Genomic DNA, 24,917 nt, shown 5'->3' with positions numbered 1-24,917 from the left:
GAAGTTAGTTGGGCGCAGATGGGTTGGTTGCTGGCTTTCTTGGTGGCCATGGTTATTGTTTTCTTTGTCTTTATTTTTTATTCTTATTTTATTGGTTGTATTTTTTTTTAAAGTTTTTAGCCAGAGTCATGTTTGTGAGATTGGCAGCCATACAAATTGAAAGGCAGGCAGGCAGGCAGGGAAGCAGGCAAGCAAGCTGATGGATTGTCTTTTGAACATGATCTACTGATAACCTGGACTTCATTAAGGACTGAGGTGGGAATAAACCCATAAACAAACAAACATTGCATCCTTTAAAATAATTTCTCTCTTAACAATTTCTGGAGGTCTCTAGGAGGCCACACACAAGGCTTTTGGTGGTCACATGCAGCTCTGGCACTCAGTAGTGCCCCCTAATTTAAGGTCTCATGAGACCCAAGCCATCAACAGAGACATGCTTACTTGTTGTTGTCTAAAACCTGTCACGGTTGAATTACTCTGCATCCCAGTCGAGGATATGAAAACGACCTGTGATCACTTATTACAGTGGGTCTTTCCTCTGCAAATAGTTCCAGAACTATCCTCACCATCACTGTCCCACTGTTCATCTCTTTCCACCAAGAACTGTTCTATAGTGTTCTCCAGAGGGAAAGGGCAAAACAAGGAGAAAGGGCACTTCCACTTAGTCTTGTTAGGTGGTAATGGCCAAGAGACAAAACCCTCCCGTATTCTCTCGCAACCAGTTGCTGAGATAAATTCCAGCTTCATTTCTTAGATTAAGCCTGTTCTGACCTGGCTTCAGATCCCAGGGTAGGTATCATGCACACTTACTTTGATTCAGTTTGCAAACTTGTCTTGGGAATTTGCAAGGAAGCCTATGTTACGGCTGAAAGGAGAGTTTATTTTCACTTCCCCTGACTTTGCAAACATGACAGGGACCAGGTTCAGTCCCCCACTTTATAGAATCCTCTCAGACCCAAAGGCACTGTTCTTGCCCTTAAACAACTACATCCCCTCCCCTATAATCACTTCTTTGCTGAAAAGAAAGAAGTATTGTTCACTATTAACAAAGGTAGAATGAAATTGTTTAGTGGCAGGGAAGATCCAACCTGGTGCGATTGACTAGGCAAACCTAACAAGGAAATTGCAACTAACTGGGCAATGCACCCCTAATCCCATCAACGTTTCTCTACTTGCTAATAAGAGACAAAGGCTATTTCTAGTGCCCATGCCCCCTCTAAGAAGCAGTATTTCTTAAAACAGTTCTACTTACACAATCAAACCTACCCAGTTTTCCCTATATGGTCCCAAGATCCTGACAGCAAATCAGAGCCCTAGAATCCCCCCCCCCCACACACACAATTCAAAATCCTTACAAAAGATATTCCTTTCTATTGATTTCTGTTCCTCTTCCGCTGTAAGGTGGAACCCGAAGATCATTGTTTCAGTAAAGTGTGATCTTGCTCCTCAGAGTTGTGCTCCATCTTTCACATCCATGACGCCTGCTTTCATGCTTGCTTAATCCAAGCTATATTAGGGTATCTCTTCACTATGCCCCATCTGTTTTTAGTTATGGAGTACTAGCAGAACATTTCACTATCAGAGATTGGGCTCATCTTGAACCAAGTTCTCTTTCACTCTGATGCAATTACCAGCATTATGTTATTCTTTCCTATCCCAGAAACATTTTTTTCTTCGTCCACCCAGAGTGGGTTTTATCCAACTCACTTTCATCACCATTTTTTCTGATATCAGAATTCAGCAGTACCAATGTTCATGCAACTCACTTACCTAAGAGTCATGTTTTTATTGTAAGCACTGTGTGCATGTCTTACATTGATAAGTGCTCATCAGAGGAATGATAAGACCATATGCACACCTCAGGGTACATGTGAGTCTTCGAAAGCACGTTCCTATGTGTAAAAGCGTGGATTTGGCTGAAGACATCTCTATTTGTCAGATGAGAGCATGCGTGGTTTCAGAAGAACATCACAAAGCAACAGTGTATCATTCAGAGGGAAATTCTGGTTCAACATATGAAAGGATGAGTGAGTTTGTATGTTTTGCTGATTTTACTTGGAGAACTGATGCATCTACCATTACCAATTTGTTTCAAACAAATAACTTTTCCTGAAAATGTAATTATGAAGCCCAAGGCATTTTTTACAAAAAGAATCAATCTTTGTAATGCCACAGTAATGAGTTACTGGATGGCAATATTCTACTTCCAACTGAAAGCTTTTTTTTTCTTTTTTAAGAAAAAAAAATCTATCTTGAGGAGAGATGTTGAAGATAGCATATTACGTTATTTATTTATTTATTTATTTATTTATTTATTTATTTAATTTGTCCCCGCCCATCTCCCCACAATGGGGGACTCTGGGCGGCTTACAACATACTAAAAAACATGAATACAGTTAAAAGTTATAAAACCAAACATTAAAAAATAAAAAAGCTAAGAAATCCAAGAGGCCGCTGGGGCCACAGCATACCACTAAGGGGCCAGCCAACCCCAATTCTGATTTCTTCCCTCCCTGCCCCAGGCCAGATGGCAGAGCCATGTCTTTAAGTCCCTCCGAAAGGCCTGGAGTGAGGGGGCCTGTCTCGCCTCCGGGGGCAAGATGTTCCAAAGGGCGGGGGCCACAGCAGAGAAGGCCCGCCTTCTGGACCCCGCTAATCGGAGTTCTTTTACCGCGGGGATCCGAAGCATGCCCTCTCTGTGAGATCGGGTGGGACGGGTAGAGATCGTGGGGGCGAGGCAGTCCTTCAGGTAGCCTGGCCCCATGTCATGTAGGGCTTTAAAGGTGATAACCAACACCTTGAATTGGACCCGGAAGCAAACTGGTACCCAATGCAGCTCACGGAGCAGAGGTGTTATATGGGTCCTTCGGGCCCCAAAAATCGCCCGCGTGGCTGCATTCTGGACCAGCTGCAGCTTCCGGATATTCTTCAAGGGTAGCCCCATGTAGAGCGCGTTGCAGTAGTCTATCTGGGAGATAACGAGGGCATGAGTGAATCAGCTGAAAGGAGGAAGTATCTATGAGTTCTCCATGATGATTATAAGTGGGGGGTAGGGGGGAGATTTTATACTGAATCATGAACAATATGCTTATGTTATTATTTTATTTTTCTATTTATTTATGGCCTCCCAACTCACTCACGGTGACTCCATGAGTGAAATTAAGTTATGTTGAAACATAATTTAATTTTTAAAGAGTATTCAATATTTTGAATTAGAATAAATTAGTCTGATGGCCTAATCTTATGAAAAGGTCAATAGAATTTCCCAAATTATGTGAAAGTTAAATTAATGTTATGCAGAGTCACTTGGGAAATTAATAATAGGTAGATGTAGAAGCTAGACAGATAGAGTACAGAGCGGCCATTAAAATATCAGTGAATGCCACCCTTCAAAACCAGGTGGTCTTGTTAATACAATTAATACTTTGCTATATATTTGATTATTTTCCAGTATTGTTACATACATGTTCAGCTGAAAGGGTCCTTTCATGTGTTCAGCTAACTAAAACACATCAGAAGGGTTCAGTGTTTTAGTGTTCAGTGTTGTCAAAGTGCTCAGTGTTGTTAAAATTATGGCTAGTCAGCTGACCAAGGTTCTTTCACAAGTTCAGTAAACACACGAACAGGATGTCTGCAGAAAGCTACTATGAAGTAGAAAGGTGGTGGGAAGATGTGTGCACATCAGGAATATGCGGTGAGCACAAAAATATAGGAACAGGGAAAGACAGGACATTTTTGAGTCACTGTTCTGAAAAACTAATAAGCAACAGCATACGTAGCTCTTGTAAAGGGCTGACTTTTCAAGATGGATTACAGGTTAAGTGGCAACTAAGGTTTTTAGTTATGAGGGCTCAGTTCAGATGTCTGTATGTTGCCATATGGAAAGCATTTATCCCCAAAAGCATGGAGGATTGCACCACTGAAATTTGATGCAAAAATTGCTGCATTTTTTGCCAAATTTCAGCTGGTGAAAAGAGTTATCTTATATCTCTAATTGCTTAGGAAGTAAAAAATAAGAAAAGGGAGGGAAAGTTAAAAATCTTGGCTCCTTCCCCACAGTGATATCTTGCACAGACAATACATAGATAGATAGATGTTGATTCTTTCTTCCCTATAGTTTATATTGCTTTTCAGAAACCATTGCCCTTCCTTCCTTCCTTCCTTCCTTCCTTCCTTCCTTCCTTCCTTCCTTCCTTCCTTCCTTCCTTCCTTCCTTCCTTCCTTCCTTCCTTCCTTCCTCCCTCCCTCCCTCCCTCCCTTCCCTTTTTTTCCTAATTTGACAGGCATGCTGTAAAGTTCCAAAACTAGATAAATTTCAATATACGATAACAATGTATTATAAAATTGTAATTACTATTTGTTTTTTGTTCATTAATTTAATAACATTTTATAACTTTTTTGCAATGTAAGCATTTTTTGCTTTTTGTTTTGTCAAAATATATGAAGAGAAATATCTGAAATATATTTATCTTTTTATTGGATTTGCATGCCACCCAATCCAAACAGACTCATGGCAGGCAGCTTATAGAATAATACTGAATACAACCACAGTATAACATAAAACATAAACTTCCATAATACAAGTTAAAATATAAAACACTAAAATGTCCACAGTAACTATAGATAAAATATCCATGGATTGAAACACACTTTAAAACAATTACTGCTAACAATTAAAATGTGTAATAACAGTGTAATGCAACTATTAACTAATGATATCGAACACTTTGTAAACACTAATTTGTAAACACTAATGAGAGCCAGTTTGGTGTAGTGGTTAAGGCATCAGGAAAGAAACCGGGAAACTCTGAGTTCAAGTCCTGCCTTAGGCACAAAGCCAGCTGGGTGACCTTGGGCCAGTCACTCTCTCTCAACCCTGGGAAGGGTACAATAGCAAACTACTTCCCAAAAACCTTGCCATGAAAACTGCAGGAACTAGTCCAGGTAGTCGCCAAGAGTCAAAAACTGACCCAAAGGCACCAAGTGTGTGTGTGTGTGTGTGTGTGTGTGTGTGTGTGTGTGTGTGTATTTGGTGGCATGGCTATTTATGGTATGATAAAGTTAAAGTTTGTTTATTAGAATTTTCTCAAAGGAGACTTCATCTTAAAGATGAGATGAACTGATATCAGAAGGATACCTGTGTTAATTGTTTTCTTAGGTACAATTACAAGAAAGATTTCAAATAGATAAAAGGTCTTATGGTTTTGAATATGGTAAGACTGAATTTGAAGTCTTTTTTTTTTCCTTTTGTCTCTTCTTTTTTCTGCACTCTTGATCTTTACTATCCATTTTTTCTAATCACTTTTTTCTTCTTATTCTTTGTCTTAATATTAGTTCTTGTTAGTTTTTCCTGTTCTTTTTTTTTTAATGTAATAGTTTAAAAACAAACAAACACTAATACCAATTGTTTAACGGAACACACAATGACAAATCCAAAACATTGCTTCTGCTCCCTTGCTTCACAAACACATGGGATCATTAAAAGCTTTTCCCATGATGAATTCACTGAACAGGTTGATTCTGGTTGGAAAAGGTGGCCTGGAGGTACCTTGGTGCCAAGCTATACTGGACTTTATTAGTTAGAATAACCATTTTGAATTGAACCTGGATTCATGGTTCAGGAATTGTTTCCTGTTTATATGATCTAGATCAGTGTTTCTTAAAGTGTGGTACTAGGACCCCTGGGGGTCCCCCAAGACCCTCTCATGGGTCCACAAAATCAAAATTATTTGCCAGCCTATGTTGAAAAATAATGCAATATTAAAATCCCATCAAACAATCATCAGAAGAGATAATGGCAATTTAAATTTTTAGTATGGTAAATATCGCTAAATATAACCCATACAAACAAAAGCTCTTTTGGGGTCCTCCAAAATTTTTAAAAGTGGGAAGGAGTCCTGAGATAAAAAAAGTTTAAGAAACACTGGTCTAGATATTGCCACCTTTTCATTTTTGTAATGTATTTGGAAAATGGATATTATAGAAACATACATTCGGTCACCCAATTTGCTATCTTTGCCACCTGCTTAGGGTGGAACTGAAATTGTCTACCAAGTTTCATCTAATGATTGTCATTTAACACGACAACCATAAGCTTTCATTTTCTTCATTTTTATCTCACTTTCTTTGACCTCATTTTCCCTTTCTGTCACTGAATCTGATTCTGATTGGGTGCGATGGCACATTGCTATGTATGATATGAGGAATTTGTGTTATAAATAAAACAACCTTCCACAATCACAGCTAATGGCAGCAAGGGCAAATGACGTGAAAGAGTGTGAAGGCAAAGAAATAATTAGGGAAAGGTGGCAGACGGCATTAATGTCAGGCAGATGCTTTCTGAGGTGAATATGCTTGGTAGTTGGAATACTTTCAAGGAGCTAATACCAAATAGTTATAATACAAGAATATATTGATTGAAAAGAAGGCGGAGGTGGAGAAGAAGGAGAAGGAGAAGAAGAAATAATTGCATTTTGATTGGAGGGGAAATCTGCATTGAGTGAACAGTGAGAAGAAGGGTTGTGTGTTCATTGATAGACCTTTATAATTTCTAATGCCTACTGCCAGCTTGTAGGAAGAGGAGAGGCAACCAAGGGAGTTTCTGGGCTGACAGCAGCAGTGGGTGGAGCAATGATGTGAAGTAGTGGAACCACCTCACACACCTCACACACATAGATAGGACCAGGTTGCTCTGCATTTTCCTGGAATGCGGGAAGTCTATTTTTTCTTTGTTTTTAAGGCTGTGTTACGTCTGTGTTCAGATTTGCATAATAGTTTTGGAGTGTTTACCTTTCCAAAACAGTGGGAAATGATTCCTCTGGTTTCAGGGAATTAGAAGAGAGCTAAGTGGGGAGACGAAACCATGTTCACTGGTAACAATTTGTGGCATCTTCAGTTTAAACAAAGGCTCAGGTAGCAGTTGCAGTGAAAGGCCTCTTTGCCTGAAACTTTGGTGAATTGTTCCAGTTACAGTAAGCAATACTCAGCTAAATTGGCAAATACTTTTATTTAGTCATTCATTCTCAAATGGCTCTGGATGGCTTACAACATATATGTGTGAATGTGTTCCCACATATCTGTGTATATAATAGAAAAGGCTTAAATTATGGTATAAGGCAGCTTTATAGATTTACTTAAGCTGCCATTGTTTAATTAAGCATCAGAGTTCAAACCTTCCTAGAAGTTAGGTTTTCTGCATCACCTCCATCACTTAGCTTGCTTCCTGGCCAACTTCTCAAAGACAGATCTCTGATACAAATTGGGAATGTGCAAACTGCTGTTTAGTGTGCAGAGTTATCATCTGGAAGTGTTTAAAGCTCAAGATTGACCGCTATATATGTTTTATATATCCCTGAGGGATCATGTTTGCTTAGATGTTACCTTCATGCTGTTGAAAAACAGCTTAATTTTACTAGAAGAAAGTCTTAACAGAGCCATAATTGGAATTCAAGTATTTTTGGAAGAAAAGGGCAAGATAAAAGACTATTCATAGCTGCTTGCAATATGCTTACCATTGCAACAGATATTTGATTTGACTGCTCATGTCATCTGACCACCTGTGAAAAGTGATTAAGCCAGAATAATGTAAGTGTAGAAAAGCCATCTAATTATTTTTTTTATTTATGAAAAGACAGTTATTTTTAATAGGGCAATATATAATCCAATAAGTATTCAAACATGCATGTCCCCCCTTTGGCTGCTTTCTTGTTGATCCATTGGCAGTTAACAACAACTAGTATGTATGTATGCATGCATGTATGTACAGCATGTATGTATTTGCAAACCAAGCACAGGAATATGTTCCAAATGGATAGATTTGTTTAGAGTTTTGATGAGATCTTCCCTTTATTGGGTATAACCATGAACTGCCCTGTGGGAAGGATCCCTGGAAGGAGAGAGGGGAATAGATCTGAAGACCATCTCAGAAGTCTGCTCAGCTGGACCCTTCCCTTCCCTTCCCTTCCCTTCCCTTCCCTTCCCTTCCCTTCCCTTCCCTTCCCTTCCCTTCCCTTCCCTTCCCTTCCACCACTAACTGCCCTTTGGGAAGGATCCATGAATTGAAAGGGAGGAAAGAAGGCAAAGATCATAAAAAGCAAGGAGAACATGTCAAAATGTTTTTAATGGCTTTCTGGACAACAAGACATAATCTCCTGTGATAATTAATTTTTATGTTTTTAGGATACTAAAAACATCATTTGGACTTTTCCACACCTAAGAATCCCTGTAAAAAGAGTAAAGAAGAAAGGTGAAAACTATCCCAAAAACCTGCTCAGTTGGATTCTGCCTTCCTTTCCTCTCCTCCTTGTTGTTGCTGTTGTTGTTGTATTTTAGTTTTAAATAATCATTGTATTTTCGTTTACAATCTTTATATTGAGTGTAATCCACTTCAGGAAAATTGTGTCCTGAAAGGCAGGATAGAAATAATTGCAAAAAATAAACAAACAGTTCCAAAATATGCACAATTCTTCCTGAAAGCATTGAACAAAATCTCTACACTTTCTAAACAATGAAGAATAAATGTAGAGTTTGTAAAAAATTAATTATCACAGGAGATGATGTCTTGTTGTCCAGAAAGCCATTAAAAACATTTTGACATGTTCTCCTTGCTTTCTATGACTGCTTCTGATCTTCATGTAACCATCCCAGTCTTGAAATGTGAACTTTAACTCCCAGAATTCCAAAAGAGCACAGCTGCTGCTGGCAATTGAATGCCACACATCTGGAGGTGCCCAATAAACTTAATCATACATTATTGGAAGACTAGGAAAGCTTCCTCCACATGGGAAGATCCTATATCCATCTACTGATATCTATCTATATCTATATCCATCTACTTTTCTGCTTTCAGAAAAGAAGGTCTCAAAGTGGTCAGTTGGTGTGTAAATTTCTGCTGCTGATCATACAAGAGCAGAGAAAGATTCAGATATACCAAAAAGATTCCCACATTGCTATAGTAGCATATGCATTAATCAAACTAGGGCTCTGGTCATTTTTCTAATGTTTAACTCATTAAATAATAAATTGATCTCTTCTGAGATAGCAATTCCTTCTTCAGCAACTCGCAAATGTGGCATCATTTGGGAAGATGCACAGCCTTTCTGTGAGAACAACAAAGGGCTGTCTATCATCCATTTTCTAAAAATGATAATCTGGTAATTCTGATCCAGTAGCACAGCATTCCTCATTCTTTGATAAGATAGAGTGGAATGGGTTAGCTGTAGTAGGAACTGTTTTTCCTTTCAAAATGGCAAGAATAAAGAGTATGGTTAGTCATTTGTAATGTCACAAACAATACTTTGAGTGTCTTAAGTATGCTGTGATATTTGTGGTGAAATAAAGAGCACTAAACCTGATAGAGTATGAAGAAGAGAGTTGAAACTGAAACAGAACCAGCATATTACTCTTAATTCTTAATTGTATCCTAGGAAGATCTTTCTTTTTGCCAATTTCACTACCTTCTCAACTGTCATCATTGGATCTGATGACATAATCATATTTTCCCCAGGAATATTGTATATTAATTTCAATGCTTGGAAGTGAAATAGGTCTTCCATATAAGCAATAAGCAAAAGGAAGACACATAAGTGGACACGTTTTTTGGGGTAAAAGGATAATGTCTCTCAAAAACTTAACCTGCTTTCTTTGTTATTATCAGGATCCAACCCATGTGGTGAGTCCAGTTATTGATATCATCAATTTGGACACCTTTGCTTATGTGGCAGCTTCTTCAGATCTAAGAGGAGGTGAGTTTGTAATCAACCATAGGCCCATGATATTTTAGGCAAGTATATGAAGTAAGAGTGTAAGAAGTCCTGAGTGGTATGGAGTTCAAGAGCCATTCTAACAAGAACTGTTCACAATCTGTTAACTCAGTCCACACCTTGGATTGTCCAATATGTTTTCCCCAATTCACGCGGGCAAAAAATAAAACCATAGATAGTAATCGTTTCTCAGATCACTCAAACCAGGAAATTATAGCTATCAGTTATAGAATAAAGTCTGGTGTTATGCCAGTGGCAAAATAATATTTTTAAATATCCTACTTGCTCTGAAGTTGGTAGTGACAAGTTCTAGGTTCAGGTGAAGCAAACAATGATTAATGAAAGATTTCCAGAATTGTTTTGTGCTTCTTTGTGGAGGAGCAAAACAGCTACATACTGCTACATACACCAAGATATTGATTCTTCTAATTGGACCAGTGTATTTTAGTCAAGTTTAGTCAAGTCAAGCCAACAAGTTTGGAAAACTGAACAGTGGCCACAGGATTGGGAAAGGTCAGTTTACGTTCCAATTCCAAAGAAGGGCAATGCCAAAGAATGCTCAAACTACTGCACAATTGCGCTCATTTCACATGCTAGCAAGGTTATGCTCAAAATCCTAAACGCTAGGCTTCAGCAATACATGAACCGAGAACTACCGGATGTACAAGCTGGGTTTCGAAGAGGCAGAGGAACTAGAGATCAAATTGCCAACATTCACTGCATCATGGAGAAAGCACGAGAGTCCCAGAAAAACATCTACTTCTGCTTCATTGACTATGCAAAAGCCTTTGATTGTGTGGATCACAACAAACTATGGCAAATTCTTAAAGAGATGGGGGTACCAGACCACCTTACCTGTCTCCTGAGAAATCTGTATGCGGGCCAAGAAGCAACAGTTGGAACTGGTCATGGAACAACCGATTGGTTCAAAATAGGGAAAGGAGTACAAGGCTGTATATTGTCACCCTGCTTATTTAACTTATATGCAGAGTACATCATGAGAAATGCCGGGCTGGAAGAATCACAAGCCGGAATTAAGATTGCAGGGAGAAATATCAACAACCTCAGATATGCAGACGATACCACCCTAATGGCAGAAAATGAAGAACAACTAAAGAGCCTCTTGATGAGGGTGAAAGAGGAGAGTGCGAAAGCTGGCTTGAAACTCAACATTAAAAAAAGTAAGATCATGGCATCTGGACCCATCAGTTCCTGGCAAATAGAAGGGGTAGAAATGGAAGCAGTAACAGACTTTATTTATTTGGGCTCCAAGATCACCGCAGACAGAGACTGCAGCCATGAAATCAAAAGACGCTTGCTCCTTGGGAGGAAAGCTATGGCAAACCTGGACAGCATATTAAAAAGCAGAGACATCACCTTGCTGACAAAGATCCACATAATCAAAGCTGTGGTTTTTCCAGTAGTAATGTATGACTCTGAGAGCTGGACCATAAGGAAGGGTGAGCGCCAGAGAATTGATTCCTTTGAACTGTGGTGCTAGAGAAGACTCTTAGGAGTCCCTTGTCAGAAGGTCAAACCAGTCAATCCTAAAGGAAATCAACCCTGACTGCTCATTGGAAGGATTGATACTGAAGCTGAAGCTCAGATACTTTGGCCACCTAATGCAAAGACAGGATTCTTTGGAAAAGACCCTGATGCTGGGAAAGATTGAAGGTCAAAGGAGAAGGGGACAGCAGAGGATGAGATGGTTAGATAGCATCACTGAAGCAATGAGCATGAAACTGAGCAAACTCAGGAAGGCCTGGCACGATATGGTTCATGGGGGTCACAAAGAGTCAGACACAACTTAACGACTGAACAGCAACATTTTAGTCAAGATTTTCTTTTGGATTTTAATTTTTCTTAGAAAACCCTTAGTAGGTATTTGTAAAATCAGTGTCATTGCTAATTCAAGTTCCCTTTGAAGTCCATCATCGCATCTATATTGTTATAAATATTTGTGGTAGTAGACAATCATAATTATCCTTAACTGAGACAAAGCAGAAATATAAAATGTTCTTATTTAAAAAAAAATACTAAAGAATTTCCTAACAAATTTCACAGAGAAAAAATACAAGATATAAAAAAAAAAGAATGAAAAATTACTAAAATGAAAAAACAGAAAAAGGGAATCTATGTCACATATTAATGAAATGTCAAACAGATATTTAAATTACCTTGGGGGGAAAATATATATAAAAAGAATAATTATCTAACATTACAAAATATAAATCTATGCCACAGAAAAACATATTGAGTCATTTTTTATTAGTAGATAAAATTGCCTTTTCAAATCCAATCCTCAGTATCGGAATATTACCACTTTTCCAATTTTCAAAATAATTTTGTTAGTGGTATCCTAGGCCCACTACAGCTATAACCAGGTATTCAGGAGGCTGCACTCACTCAGTGAGATCAACAAACAAATCAATAAAGTCAAATTGATTCCCACAGAGGAACTACAAAAGGAGACCACAAAAACAACACCAGTAGTTGTCACCTACAACTGATAGTTCAAGCCACTCAATGCTTTATTAATAAGCTACAACCCAAACTGGACAATGATACTGCATTTTCTCAGGTACCGATTAGCAAGCCCATACTTGCATTCAAACCACCATCCAACCTGAAGCAGATTCTCACAAGCAACCAGAAACAACAGGAATATGATGCTAACATAGGAATCAGACCCTACAGCAAACCTGGATGTCTGCTTTGCCCCCATAGTTACATCACTGGCCCCAACAACTTAACACCCAATTTACACAGGAGGTAAATTAGAGGTGCCTACACATGGTGTTCCTCTAATGTGATAATGGAGCATCATCTGCCAGCAATGCTCCTCTGGATTCCATGTAATACAAACAGGTCGGACTTTGCACGGAAGCATTAACAGACACAAGTTTGACATTAGGACTCAAAGCATGGACAAAGTAATAGCAGAGCATTTTAATTTAATTTAATTAATTTAATTTCATTTATTCCACCCAACTCCAAACCAACTCTGGGTGATGTACAATAAAACCAGCAGAATAAAAATAGAATACAATAATTATGAAAAAAATAAAAATAAATAAACGACAAGAACCAATGGCAAATCCAGCTAACCACACCCACTCTCAGTCCAACAGGTTTTCAGCCACCCTAACTCAAGGCCTGGGAGAACAGCCAGGTCTTTAAGGCTTTCCAGAATGCCAGCAGTGTGGGAGCAACATATATATCAGAGTATCTCATTCCAGAGGGCAGGCTTTGCAGTAGAGATGGCACACTTCTGGGATCCCAATAGATGACATTGACAGAGCACACCAACTCTTTCAGATAAGACTGCATGACATAGAGGCAGTCCATCAAGTAACCAGGTCATAACCAGGATCTTGAATCACACCTGGGCATATCAAGACATGCTCATCACTGTTCATGCCCGCTGGACCATTCCGGAACACTTGAAGACACCCCATTACAGTAGGTCTCCTGATCTAGGAAAGGGAGCAACTGGCACGTTAGATGAAGCCATGCAAAGGCCTTCCTGGAGCAAGAGCTATGAGTCCAGGAATATTTCAAGACCACTCTTGAATGGGGAAGTGGACCCCATCCAAGGTTAAAGATGGAATATCTCCAGTTCTAGGTGGTAGCATTGAGTCAGAAGATGTTTCTTCTGGGACAAGCACTGGGACAGAACCTCATCAGCCTCACTCGGCCAGCCTCTCAGGATGCTCCATTACAGATCTCAAATTAGCTATTTTGGAACAATTGGCAGAGAGACTGCTGAATATCAAAATATCAATATAACAAACACAATAGCTTTTTAATGTATTACAAATTGCTAATTGATAACATACTTGTAATCTGTCCCATGTGTAATCTGCATCTGCATAACCATTTGTCAGGTAAGTTTAATACATTTTGCTAGTCTGAAAAGGTGCTACCAAACTTCTTCTGATTGTAATTATTGTGACCTAAATAATGACATTGCTTGAAAGTTCATGATGGTTGCAACTGGTTGCCATCTATCTCTTAATCTCTTTCTGTGCATTTCATATTTAGGGTTTGACTGGAGTCTTCATTTTAAATGGGAACAACTTTCTCCAAAGCAAAAAGCCAAACGAACAGACCCCATAGAGCCCATCAAGTAAGTGATCAGATCCAAAATAGGAAAATCAAAGCAACCATGAGCTCTCTTGAAAGAACAGTGGAAAAGGGTCAATTGCATACTGAGGAGAGTGCCTGCTAACTGTTGACCCTAAGCATACTAAGCTATTGGAAATCTTTTCTGAAACTTCAATTGAAGAAAGCCTAAATACACATATTGAACCACTGTTTCATAAAAACATCTTCGATTAACAATAATTTTACTAATTAGAAGCAAAAGAAGCATACAAAACATGATGGAATACATGCAGTTCCTTTCAGATGCACCATAAAAATCAGCACAGAGCTTACAGTTCTATTTGAGCTTTTGAGCACAGCCCGGGGGCTTACCCAGACACTTCACCCCCAGGTTTCTGTTTGCTCAATAGGTAAAGTTCTCAGGTAAATTCAAGCTCTTCAGACATAGCTCCAGATGCCTCTTCAGACATTTAGGCCACATGTGCTCAGAACTAGAGTGCCCTTCACCCACTTTTAGCTCTTGTGTGTTCAAGGTAAACTCTTTTAGCCCTTTGTGTATGGGATAAAACTGAGAAATCCAACCATCTAATTGCATCATGGAAATCTCCCACCACCACAGTGAGCTTTCAGAACTGGGAAACTGTATTCTCTGCTTCCCACCAAGAAAACGCCTAAAACTCCTAATTTAGTGCAAATAAAATTGAGACATAGCACCTCTGTATGGAAGCAGCCATCTTAGTAGAAAGAACTAACAATCGTTTTTTTGGGGGGGGGGTTTGCTCTTTATCAATCAAGAGTACAAGACCCAACATTACAGGAAAACATATTTAGGATTTTTTTTCCTAACAGTAAGAGCAGTTGGACAGTGGAACCAATTATTCAGAGAGGTGGTGGGAGTCAACAGCTACAGGCTAGACAGCCATCTATTGGGGAGGCTTTAAATTGGATTCTTCACTGAACAGGGATTTGGATTCAGTGGGCTCAGTGCCCCTTTCCAACTCTGTAATTCTCAGTGCCTCAGGCAGGCTGATGCCTTTCTGACAGGACTTAACTCTTCATTCACCACAGCATAAAGACTTCTCTTTGCATTCTGGTCCTTTTCGCTGACAGTGGTAGTAGTAGCTGGAGCAGATGATTATCTTATTTCTCCTCTCACCTTACAACCCTTATTTGAAACTGCCCAGGGTGAAAGCACACACATACATTTTCTTCCTTATGAAAAACTTTATCATGATCATTAACCAGTACAGTTTTCTTCCTTATACACATAGTCTTTGTTTAACAACCGCTTCTTCAGCGACCATTGAAATTACAACGGCACTGAACGAGTGGTACTTACAACCAGTCCTCGAAACTCCAGCTGTCACACGGTCACGCAATCACGATCTGGGCACTTGGCAACTGGCTTGCACTTACGATGGTTGCAGCATCACATGGTCATGTGATCGCCATTTGCGACCTTCCCTGCTGGCTTCCCACAAGCAAAGTCAATGGGGAAGCCAGCCGGGAAGGTCACAAGTCACTCTGGTAAGTTACTCGTGCTCTCCCTCACCCAGCAGTAGCCCGTCCAGCCATGCTCACACCTTGCAGGCTGCCCACATGCCTTCCCCCTCCCAGTAGCAGCCACCCCTGGCCCTGGCACACCTGTGCACTGCCACACTGGCCACCTGTGCACCCTCTCCCACCCAGCAGCAGCCGCTTACCTGCCTGCTGGCCTGCTTATTTACTGATTGATCATATTCACAGATAGTCCCCTACTTAGGAACAGATTATGTTCCAAGAGGCTGTTCATAAGTTCATATTGTTCCTAAGTCCATCCAAGGAACAACCCACTCACCCAAGGAAGAATTCACCACCACTAGAACCCACTCAAATGACACTCCCCAGGCAGCTTTAGTTAGCCAGGAGGGGCATAAATCTAAAGAGCAGGTGGCTGAGCTCACAGTCATGAGGACCCTGTCTACCTCCTCAGGCCCAATAGGTTCAAACCATTTCCAGATAATAGGGCAAGATTCCGCCCCAGGAAACTCCCCAGGGCCTGCAACAAGGCTGGTGTCCAACTGCAAACAAATTCATGCAATTTTTTCAGACAGATGCTGAGCAAATTCTTCCACACAAGCCTGCAGAGGGGTCTCCAAGCCCCCTCTATCCAAGAGGGCATGGGTCACCCAAAACAGGGCTGCTGAATGGCTATCTGCAGATGCAATAAGGGCAGAAAAGTATTGTCACTTCACTGCCCTTGCTGCCACAAGGTAGGCTTTAATAGCAGCTCTCACCTGTGTTTGGTCGAGTTCGTCCCTCGTTTAGCACCAGTGGCACTCCAGACATCTCTTCTCCCATTTCATTTTCCTCAACTCCTCCATATACCGTGGGGAGTGACGGGATCCATGAGAGGGGAGAGGTAGCATAGGCACGATCCGATCCAAAGCCTTGGTGGCCCTCTTATTTCAAGCGTCAACCAAGGCCTTAGATAGACCATGCAGTAGACCACCAAGAATATCCCCCAGCTCCCTCCAAAACCCCTCAGGATCTATTAGTTGCTGAGGGCAGACCGATCTAATAGGTCCCACCTCCCTGCAGTGGATAGTGGTGCCAGAGAATTCCACAGTAATTAGGGCATGATCTGACCATGACAAGGGGGACACCAGGAGTTTCCCCAATTCCAGATCACATTGCTATTGCTTGGATCAGGTGTGTGACCACTGTCCTATGTTGGGCTCTGGATGACATGGGATAGGCCCATGGCTATCATGGTAGGCATGTATTCCTGAGCTGTCTCTGACCCCAACCCCAGAGAAGATAGATTGAAGTCCCCCAGAACCATAAGTCTGGGGAACTCCACCGCCAGTCCAGCAGTGGAGTCCAGCAGCTCAGGCAGGGAGGTTGCTACTCAGCAGGGAGGTTAGTACGGCAGCAATAATCCCAACTGATCCCTAGAGCCCAGCTTAATGATCAGGGTCTCACATCCAGCAACCTGTGGAGCGGTGCCTCTGAAAGCACTGACTTAGAGACTTCCGGATGACAATCACCACACCTCCACCCCTGCCCCAGGGTCTCAGCTGATGCCATGCCCGAAACCTAGCTGGGCATATCTCCAAAAGGGCCTTTTGGACCCAGCCAGGCCTCAGTAATACATGTCAGGTCGGCCCTCTCATCTGTGATTAAATCACAGATGAGGGAGGCCTTATTACAGACTGACCTGGCATTTAGTAGTAGCAACCGAAAGCCAGGGCCTCTGAAGGTCTGCTGACCAGGTACAGGGGTTGAGATCAGGGAGCTGGAACTCAAAACCAGTATAAGACACTGGGCCCACGTTCCCCCAGAATGGCCCACTGCCAGTCTCCCACCATACCTACCCATGCCAATCACCATCATGATTTTTCAACCCACTCCAACCCCACCAAAAGTACCAGCAGCTCTCAAACCAACCCTCCCAGTTCCCAGAGCTGGAGATCTCCCTGTCATTAATACCATCCAGCCCAGGAAGGGGGAAATGAGTCCCCCAAGGCAATTCAGCCTTAGTTCTCAGCACCATCAGGGTATCCAACAACTACCTCCTCTTTCCACTGACAGCTCAATCACCCCTCCCAACTGCTCTCACTGGACTGGTCAGGGCTCCCTCTCCATTCACACCCAGACCAACCAATCCCCTTCCCTGGTTCTCACCCAAGGGAGAAAATCAGTGCCACAGTGCCTCAGTCCACAGTCCATAACCATTGGCAACCTGTCCAGCAGATGAAGCCCAGACCATTCTTGCATCATGTCACCCCTTGTGGGCCTAGTAGAAAAAAAGACAAAAAAGGTCTCCACATGGGGGAGGATCCACAGTAGTCTGCCACTCTACTGCTATCCCTCCCCCACCTAGCCATTGCCAGTGGTCTCCAGAATCCTGGTAGGTCCTTCAGTTGAAAGTTGAAAACTGCAAGAGACGCAATTCCCAGCTCCAGCCAACAGGGCCGCACGTCATTGCAGCGAGCAAAAGACCTGTTGTCATAAGCCTGCAACTGGGCTCCACCACCAATGCCACCCCCCCCCCCAAATGCTCAGTTTTCCACCACTGGCAACCAGGAAAACACCATCACCAGTCAGGAAAACGCTGCTACCAGTCAGGAAAACGCTGCTACCAGTCAGGAAAATGCTGCTACCAGTCAGGAAAATGCTGCTACCAGTCAGGAAAATACCATCTTGGCCAGTCCAAGTTCTGAAGAGGGCCAGGTCCAAGTTCAGGTGGGAGTCAGCCTAAACTTTCCTCCACTTCAATGAGTCCTGGCCACTGACCACCAGACAGGCACCAACACTACAGTCAAACCAACCAACCAACCAATGGGGATGATCTTTCCATGGCTCCTGCTGTCTCCGCCATCTTTTGTCATATCAATGGTCTTGGGAATCCCACCTGGGACTTGCTTAATGACCTGTGATCCTCATTTAACAACAGCAATGGGGAATGCCAGGTTTGCCATTGCTAAGCAATGTGGTCACGTGACATTGCACTTTATGACCACATTGCTTAGCGATGGAAATTCTGGTCCCAATTACCTTCGTTAACTGAGGACTACCTGTAATGGTAGAGCACTTCCTTCTCCATTTATACAAACACACAAACTTGTCAGGTAAGTGTGTTGCTCCCTTCATACTTCTTCAGATTTCCTTTTAATAGAATTAATTCATCCTGGAATTAGACCCTGGGCCACATGTAGTTCTACATGGTTTTCTTCTTATTCCTGTGAAGTCACCAAGTGAAGGATTCTGCTATCTTTTAAAAAACAAGCTGTACTTTAGATAAGGTATCACTGGAAAGCCCTGGCAAGTTACCAGATATAAATTGTGTATACGTGTGTGACCAAATGTAAACTGGGTGTACATGTTTGTATACATGCATATACACACAAACAGAGAGGGAGAGAGAGAGAGAGAAGTGACATGTCTGAACTTTTCTGTTAAGCACAGTTTAATTACCGGAATGCTGAAAAGTCTTTCTGAGACATCAAACCAGGTGACTGAGGAAAAGGTGTACCCTGTGAAGTGGCTGGTGTGGCAGGGCTTGGAGCACAGTTTCCTGGGCATCTCATCCCACTCTGTGCTCCTTTTTGTACCTTTGTTCTCAGCTGATCTAGAGGAAAGTGGGGGAAAAAATAACTCTGTTTTGAATCAAAATTGAGCCAATTACAAAGGCCTTCCATCAAAGCCCTTTTTTGTCCTCCTGAATAAGTGTTACTCCCTCATTTAACATGAGGGTTGTACCAGGATAGGTACAGAGCCCCCGTGAAATAATGTCTTGTAAATAGCCCCCAAGTGCTAAATGCATTTTTAGCTTGTAAACCTGTAATCAGGGCTGCAAACGTCAGGCTAGTAGGGGTTATGCTGATAAATGCATTAGCCACACATTGCATGCTGGGGGAGAGTTATGACAGGAAAATACCAAGGGTTTTTGAATCATTACTTGGACACAAAATTTAGTGTACATCAATACTGGTATGCAGGTGAAATTTTTTTTGGATAGCAGACCACATTCTGTCAGGTCTAATTTTCTAGGGACCAAACTAAGAGAAACTAAAGCAAAAATTGGGCAAGACAGGCACTACCCTCTCATCTACTTCCTAAAAATTCACTTTCGTGGACATCTGAAGATCCATATAAACTTCCATGTCAGATACATTCATGCAAATACTCTTTCTTACACATGCCAGGAACCCCATTTAGACAAATATGTGTTCTGGCTGGGTTGGTAGCTTGTACTAGGTCAAGAGGTGTTTAATCTCAATTTATTTAAATAAATCAATGATTTGGTTTATTAATTAATTGGGTCTTATGCCATAATATCAAAACCAAGCAAAACACATTATGGCTTAACATAGTTTGTGAACCCGCCCTTCCGCCCCCCCCCCCCCCCCCGCAAAGCTGTTTCTCCATACAGTGGTTGGGCTTGGGGAAGCCTCCCACTGCCTTTGATGACAGGTATCAGATTTCTCTTGTAGCACCCTGGACTATAAATGGTTAATCCCAAAGGACACATCTTGCAGAGATCTGATTAGGAAAATTTAATAAGAAGAAGTAACAACACATGGATTCTGACAACTTGGGGTTTTGATGGGGATCATGATCTTGCCAACTGCAAGTCCTTCAAAAGCAACATCCTCTCCCTTCAGTGCAATTAGATTTAAAAGATGTCATTGGCCATACTTATGTCAAAGAATTAAGTAATATTGATTGGTTTCTCACCCTCCTCTCATGCTCTCTGCATCTATTTCATGCACCTAATACTTTATGCAAAAGGGTTGAAGTGAGATGTTTTTTTCTTTCTTTCCCAACCATTCAGGACTCCTATCATTGCTGGGGGGCTTTTTGTAATTGACAAGGCCTGGTTCAACCGTCTGGGAAAATACGATGCTGCAATGGACATCTGGGGTGGGGAGAACTTTGGTAAGTCATTGCCACTGTGCAGCTATGAGCAAAGGTTTTTTTAAAGATTTAAGGGGTTTGCTTGGCAGATCTGAATATGAGAGCCTGTATGATATAGTGGTTAAGTGTTGAACTGGCACCAGGGAGACCAGGGTTCCACTTTACCCTCTACCCTCATCCACATAAGCTCACTAGGTATGAAGGAATGTAGACTTGGCCTTGAGAATGGGGAAGGAATGAGTGAACCATTAACAGATGACTTTCAGAAAGATTACTCAGTCCTGAGAAAAAGGAAAATGTGAGAAAGGAAATCAAAGTAACCCCACTTTGATTTTATTTGGTATAAGTTGAGGCAGGGAGAAACTCTGACAGGTTTTCAAGATTTTGTTATTTTATCCTGCAACAATAAAGAGCATTCCTGGAATTCCTGTCATGCCTGTTTCTTGACCATGTCTACCTTGAAGGGCTGACACTGGGTGACTTGGGCCAGGCATCTATCTCAGCCTAAATCACCTTGTAGGATTATTGTTGTGGGAAAGGAGGGAGCACTAGGCAGCTAAATATGCCATTTTATACTCCTGAAAGGAAGGCAGGATATAAATCTAACCTATAAATAAATATACAAAAGTCTATTCCTCTGCATAGTGAGTTGTTCTTTTGGGTTTGAATGTTCCGATTCCTGGTTTATGTATAGTGAATTGTGGTCTATGATTTTTAGTTCCACTGTTGATGATGTATTTTTGTTTTTAACTTACTTTACCCATTTGGGGAATTATATGCCACTCAGAATCAGTGTGATTGGAGAAGCTTATAAACCATGTAGATCAATCAATCCATCCCAGTTATGATTTGCCAGAATTCAAAATGAACAGAAACTCTCAGTGCCTTTGTTAAAGTACCATCAGCACATTAAAACTTCAGTTATTGCCAACTCTTCCTTCATAATCCATAGACAAAATATTTCTTTGCCTTCTACCACCATCAGCAGCTTCATGCTGGCTAGTCATGTGAAGAGGCAGATGATCTTTTAGCAAGAAGACAGGTGAATGAAAAAAAGTTGATGCTCACAGTTCTGCCACAACAGCAGATGCTGGAGACATTTTAAGAGAAAGAAATGGGTCATAGCAGAGTTAATTCAAAAGGTCTGGTAGGGTTTTCCCATGGGATCTCTCTAATTAGTGCAGTATATTGTACTAACATGTCACCTGACAGAACTAGCTGTCCTTCTAGGGAGAAAATTTTATTGTGGCCATGGGAGGGCCTGTTACATGGGTGGATTCTTAGCATCTGTTGTGTTTTCTGGATGTTTTATGCTCTGACAGCATTTTTTGTTTGTTTTTAACTCCTCGGTACCCACAGGGAGCACTTCAACATCTAAGTCAATAAAGGGAAGTTAGGAGCAATAAATCTAGGCAAGAGCTTGACTGCATGCATTGTGTTCCAAGAGGGCAATATTGCTGCTCCTTTCAATCTGTTCCTTTCTTCTGACTTCTGGCTTACAGGAATCAAGCAAGCATGCCAGCCCACACTGCTCAATCACTTTGGCTTAGCTCAAAAATGCCAGTTGGTTTCCAGGCTCCATTCAAGGTTATGGTATTAGGCTAGCCTTTAAAACCCTCAATGACTTGGCCCCTGGATGTCTTCAGGACAATCTTCCATATGTCCTTCCCCATATACTTTAGCTGAAAGCTGGGGCATTAACTTCAGATCCTTCATCAACAAGAAACCAGGCATGTAGCTGCTGTGAAAAGCCTTTGTGGGGTAGGCTGTACCCAGCTACCAACAAAGGAGAGAAAAGCTCCAGCAGTGGATTGCTTTAGGTGGTACATGAAAACATGGTTCTTTCAAAAACATTTCATTAAGAATTAATGGTCCTGTATTATATTTTGGCTGTATGGTAAAGCTGCTTTAGAACTGTGTTATTTGTTTGGATTTTTAAGACTCTTTTAAATATTGATTGCACTTTCAGCTTGTTTTAAGTATTGTTTGCTACCCAGAGGAGCTTTTAGGCACCAGGTGGTATATAAGACTTTTAAAATAAACAAGCAATCCTTTGCAATCCTGTAGCTTAGAGCAGAGGTACATAGCTTGAAGCCCTATGACCCAGGTTCCCCGAGTTGGTGCCATATTATGATTGCTAATGTGATAGAATGGGAAAATGATGAGACACATACCTTAACATTAAGGAAGTACAGCTCTTAGCATCTAAAGTCCAAAAGGTGCTTTGGAGTGGGCATGAGCATGAATACCATACCTGTTGGCACCTCCATAAAGAATCTGTGTCTTTTCTTGGGCTCACATAGCAGCTGCACAATTTCAGGATAATATTTGTTTCACTTAAGGTATCAGTAACATGCCCTTGCCTGCTCTGAAGTACCTTGTTGTATCCTATCAATGCCTCCTTACCTTAGACATGTATGTTCCTGGAATCATGCACTACCATGTGAATTGAGGAAAAGATACAGCTTCTTTATAGAGGTGCTGAATGATGTGGAGTGTGTGCCCACACCCGCTCCAAAGCATATGTTCTGCTTTGAAACTGAAGCACTGCACATCCCGTTTTTGTTGTAATATGCAATCATATTTAACTAAGATTTGTTCTTTGCTTTTAATTCAAGAAAGAAATAAGCCAGTGATTGCAGAGAAGATATAAAACTAAATAAACATAGATGAATGTAAGTTGCTATCACCAGCAAGAAAAGCCAAGTGGAAGTGACCAGACAGCAAGTCCCAGTGTCCTCACTCAATCCTAGCAAGCGCAAAGTCAAAAAGGCTTTGCCATATTCTAACTTCTGAACTAGTTTTGTGTGATTCCAACTCCAATAGAGGAGTGGAAGAGAAGATAGTTGAAAACTGTGAACCATACCATTACCCTAGTCCTTTGTTGATCAAAGGCAAACTTGATATAATAGGAAGAGATGCATCCTGGACCAGGTCATGGCCATTTTAGTCCAGGCCAATCAGATGCCACAAGCACCACCCCCCCCCCCGGTCCCACTTACGCTCCATGATGGTGATAATATATAGCCACCATATCTAGCAGCCGTTGATGAATTTTGGATAACACAAACATTAAAAAGTGGTACCAGCAACCGAGGGATCTTGGGTTGGCTATATGACAAATGTATTCTGCATCTGTTTTCTAAGAAACACCCAGACTAGTGAAGGGGAAAGGTAGTAACATCGCTGCTTTTGTGCATGCCTGGAAGGGTTGATCAAATTGGGTGGGTTTTGTTGCTGCTCATATTTATGGCTGCAACAATGCTATAGATCAGAGGAAACTAACTGTGCTGCAGCTTTGAAAGTGGAAGGGAGGCATGGAGATAGCAGGGAAACAGATCTTAAGCTGGCAGTAATACTTCGACACCTTTAGGGAATGTGGCTAGCAAGGAAAAATAATCCTTGTCTTTGGAGATGCAGCAGCTTAGTGAGCCAGTTGCTCCTGTTCTGTTGCAATCTCATCCATTGTCTCTCTCTCTCTCCCCTTGAAGCTTTGCACATTAGTGTGTCTTTATGCAGTACATTTTCTTAATAAGTAGGGATTGTATAGTCAGATAGTTGTGGGCCATGCTACTTCTTGTTGAATTGTCCTTCTCCACTGAAAGTTCCTCTTACCCTGAATCAAGGGCATATAATCAAACAGCCCATGAAATATCAGTGCTAAAAGTGGAAAGGCAAACTAGCTTTGTGGGTTTGTGTGATGGAACTGGCCCAATAGCTAGCTGAAAAAGAGAAATGAAGGTTTGAAGGACTGGTGCAGGAAGTATATGCATATGAATAACAGGTCTGGGAAACAATGCAAAGCAATGAAGCAAGCTTGAAATGCTAAATGCTTTTGAAAAAAAAGAACAGAGGGCAATCTTCTGTTGAAGGCCTCTGTAAATTATAAGCAAAAACCCATAATAAGAGAAGCCAAGTTTCCCATCTGAACAGGGTAGAAAGTGTATTGACAATTTTTAACTTTGGTATTGGAGAAGGCTAATGGTGAGAATGGTAGAAGGAAAGAGGAAAAGAGGATGACCAGCAACAAGGTGGGTGGACTCAGTTACAGTGGCAATGGGTGCACTTTTGGAAGGTCTGAAGGACCAGCTTAGGGACAGATCAGCCTGGAGAAGGACTATCTGTGTGGTTGCTAAGAGTCAACACTGACTTGATCGCACATAACCAATCAATTAAAAGTTTCCCATCAGTGTTTAACACCTGTACTAACATAGCATGTACCCTAATTTACAGAAGATGTATCTTCTCTTTAAAGGCATCCTCCATCTGAACGGCTGTGCAGCCCGAAAGTAGTTGAAGATAAGGAATCATAAAAAGGTAGAGGAGCAGCCGTATTATGCTGCTCCATAATTGGTACTGGAACGACAGAATGAAAGGCACGCAGGTTACTTAGTCACAGTAATTATCGTTGTTGTTGTTGGTCACACAGTCAGCCAGATGTTTAGACTGGATTTGGTGTTTTTATCCACCTATCGAGTCCTTCCCAAGGACCTGGGATAGGCAGATGTTGCTGTTGGATGGTGTTAAAGGTATCGTTGCAGGGTGTAAGCTGTTCCAGGTAAAGCTGCCTTTTGCAATTGACCGATGGTGATTTTGTCAATGCCAATAGTGTTCAGCGGTTCTCCAGATGTTTTGGGATTGCACCCA

The 24,917-nt window shown here is 41.3% G+C and overlaps 1 protein-coding gene across 1 annotated transcript in view; it reads left to right on the top strand.

Moving 5' to 3' along the window:
• Positions 1 to 24,917, top strand: part of GALNT14 (polypeptide N-acetylgalactosaminyltransferase 14) — a 281,280-nt gene that overhangs the window by 235,884 nt on the left and 20,479 nt on the right. Inside the window, exons 7-9 of the mRNA XM_088145870.1 lie at positions 9,656 to 9,743; positions 13,806 to 13,890; positions 20,188 to 20,291. Of these exons, the coding sequence (XP_088001996.1) occupies positions 9,656 to 9,743; positions 13,806 to 13,890; positions 20,188 to 20,291 (277 nt within the window). The remainder of the gene's footprint in view (positions 1 to 9,655; positions 9,744 to 13,805; positions 13,891 to 20,187; positions 20,292 to 24,917) is intronic.

The sequence above is a fragment of the Python bivittatus genome, unplaced genomic scaffold, assembly GCF_059951505.1.
Source record: "Python bivittatus isolate LINGU-HERP-01145 unplaced genomic scaffold, Pbiv_v1 ctg000020_np1212, whole genome shotgun sequence".
In the NCBI taxonomy this organism is placed as follows: Eukaryota; Metazoa; Chordata; class Lepidosauria; order Squamata; family Pythonidae; genus Python; species Python bivittatus.
Note: the sequence above shows the minus strand (reverse complement) of the source record. Positions and strands in the feature narration are given on the sequence as shown.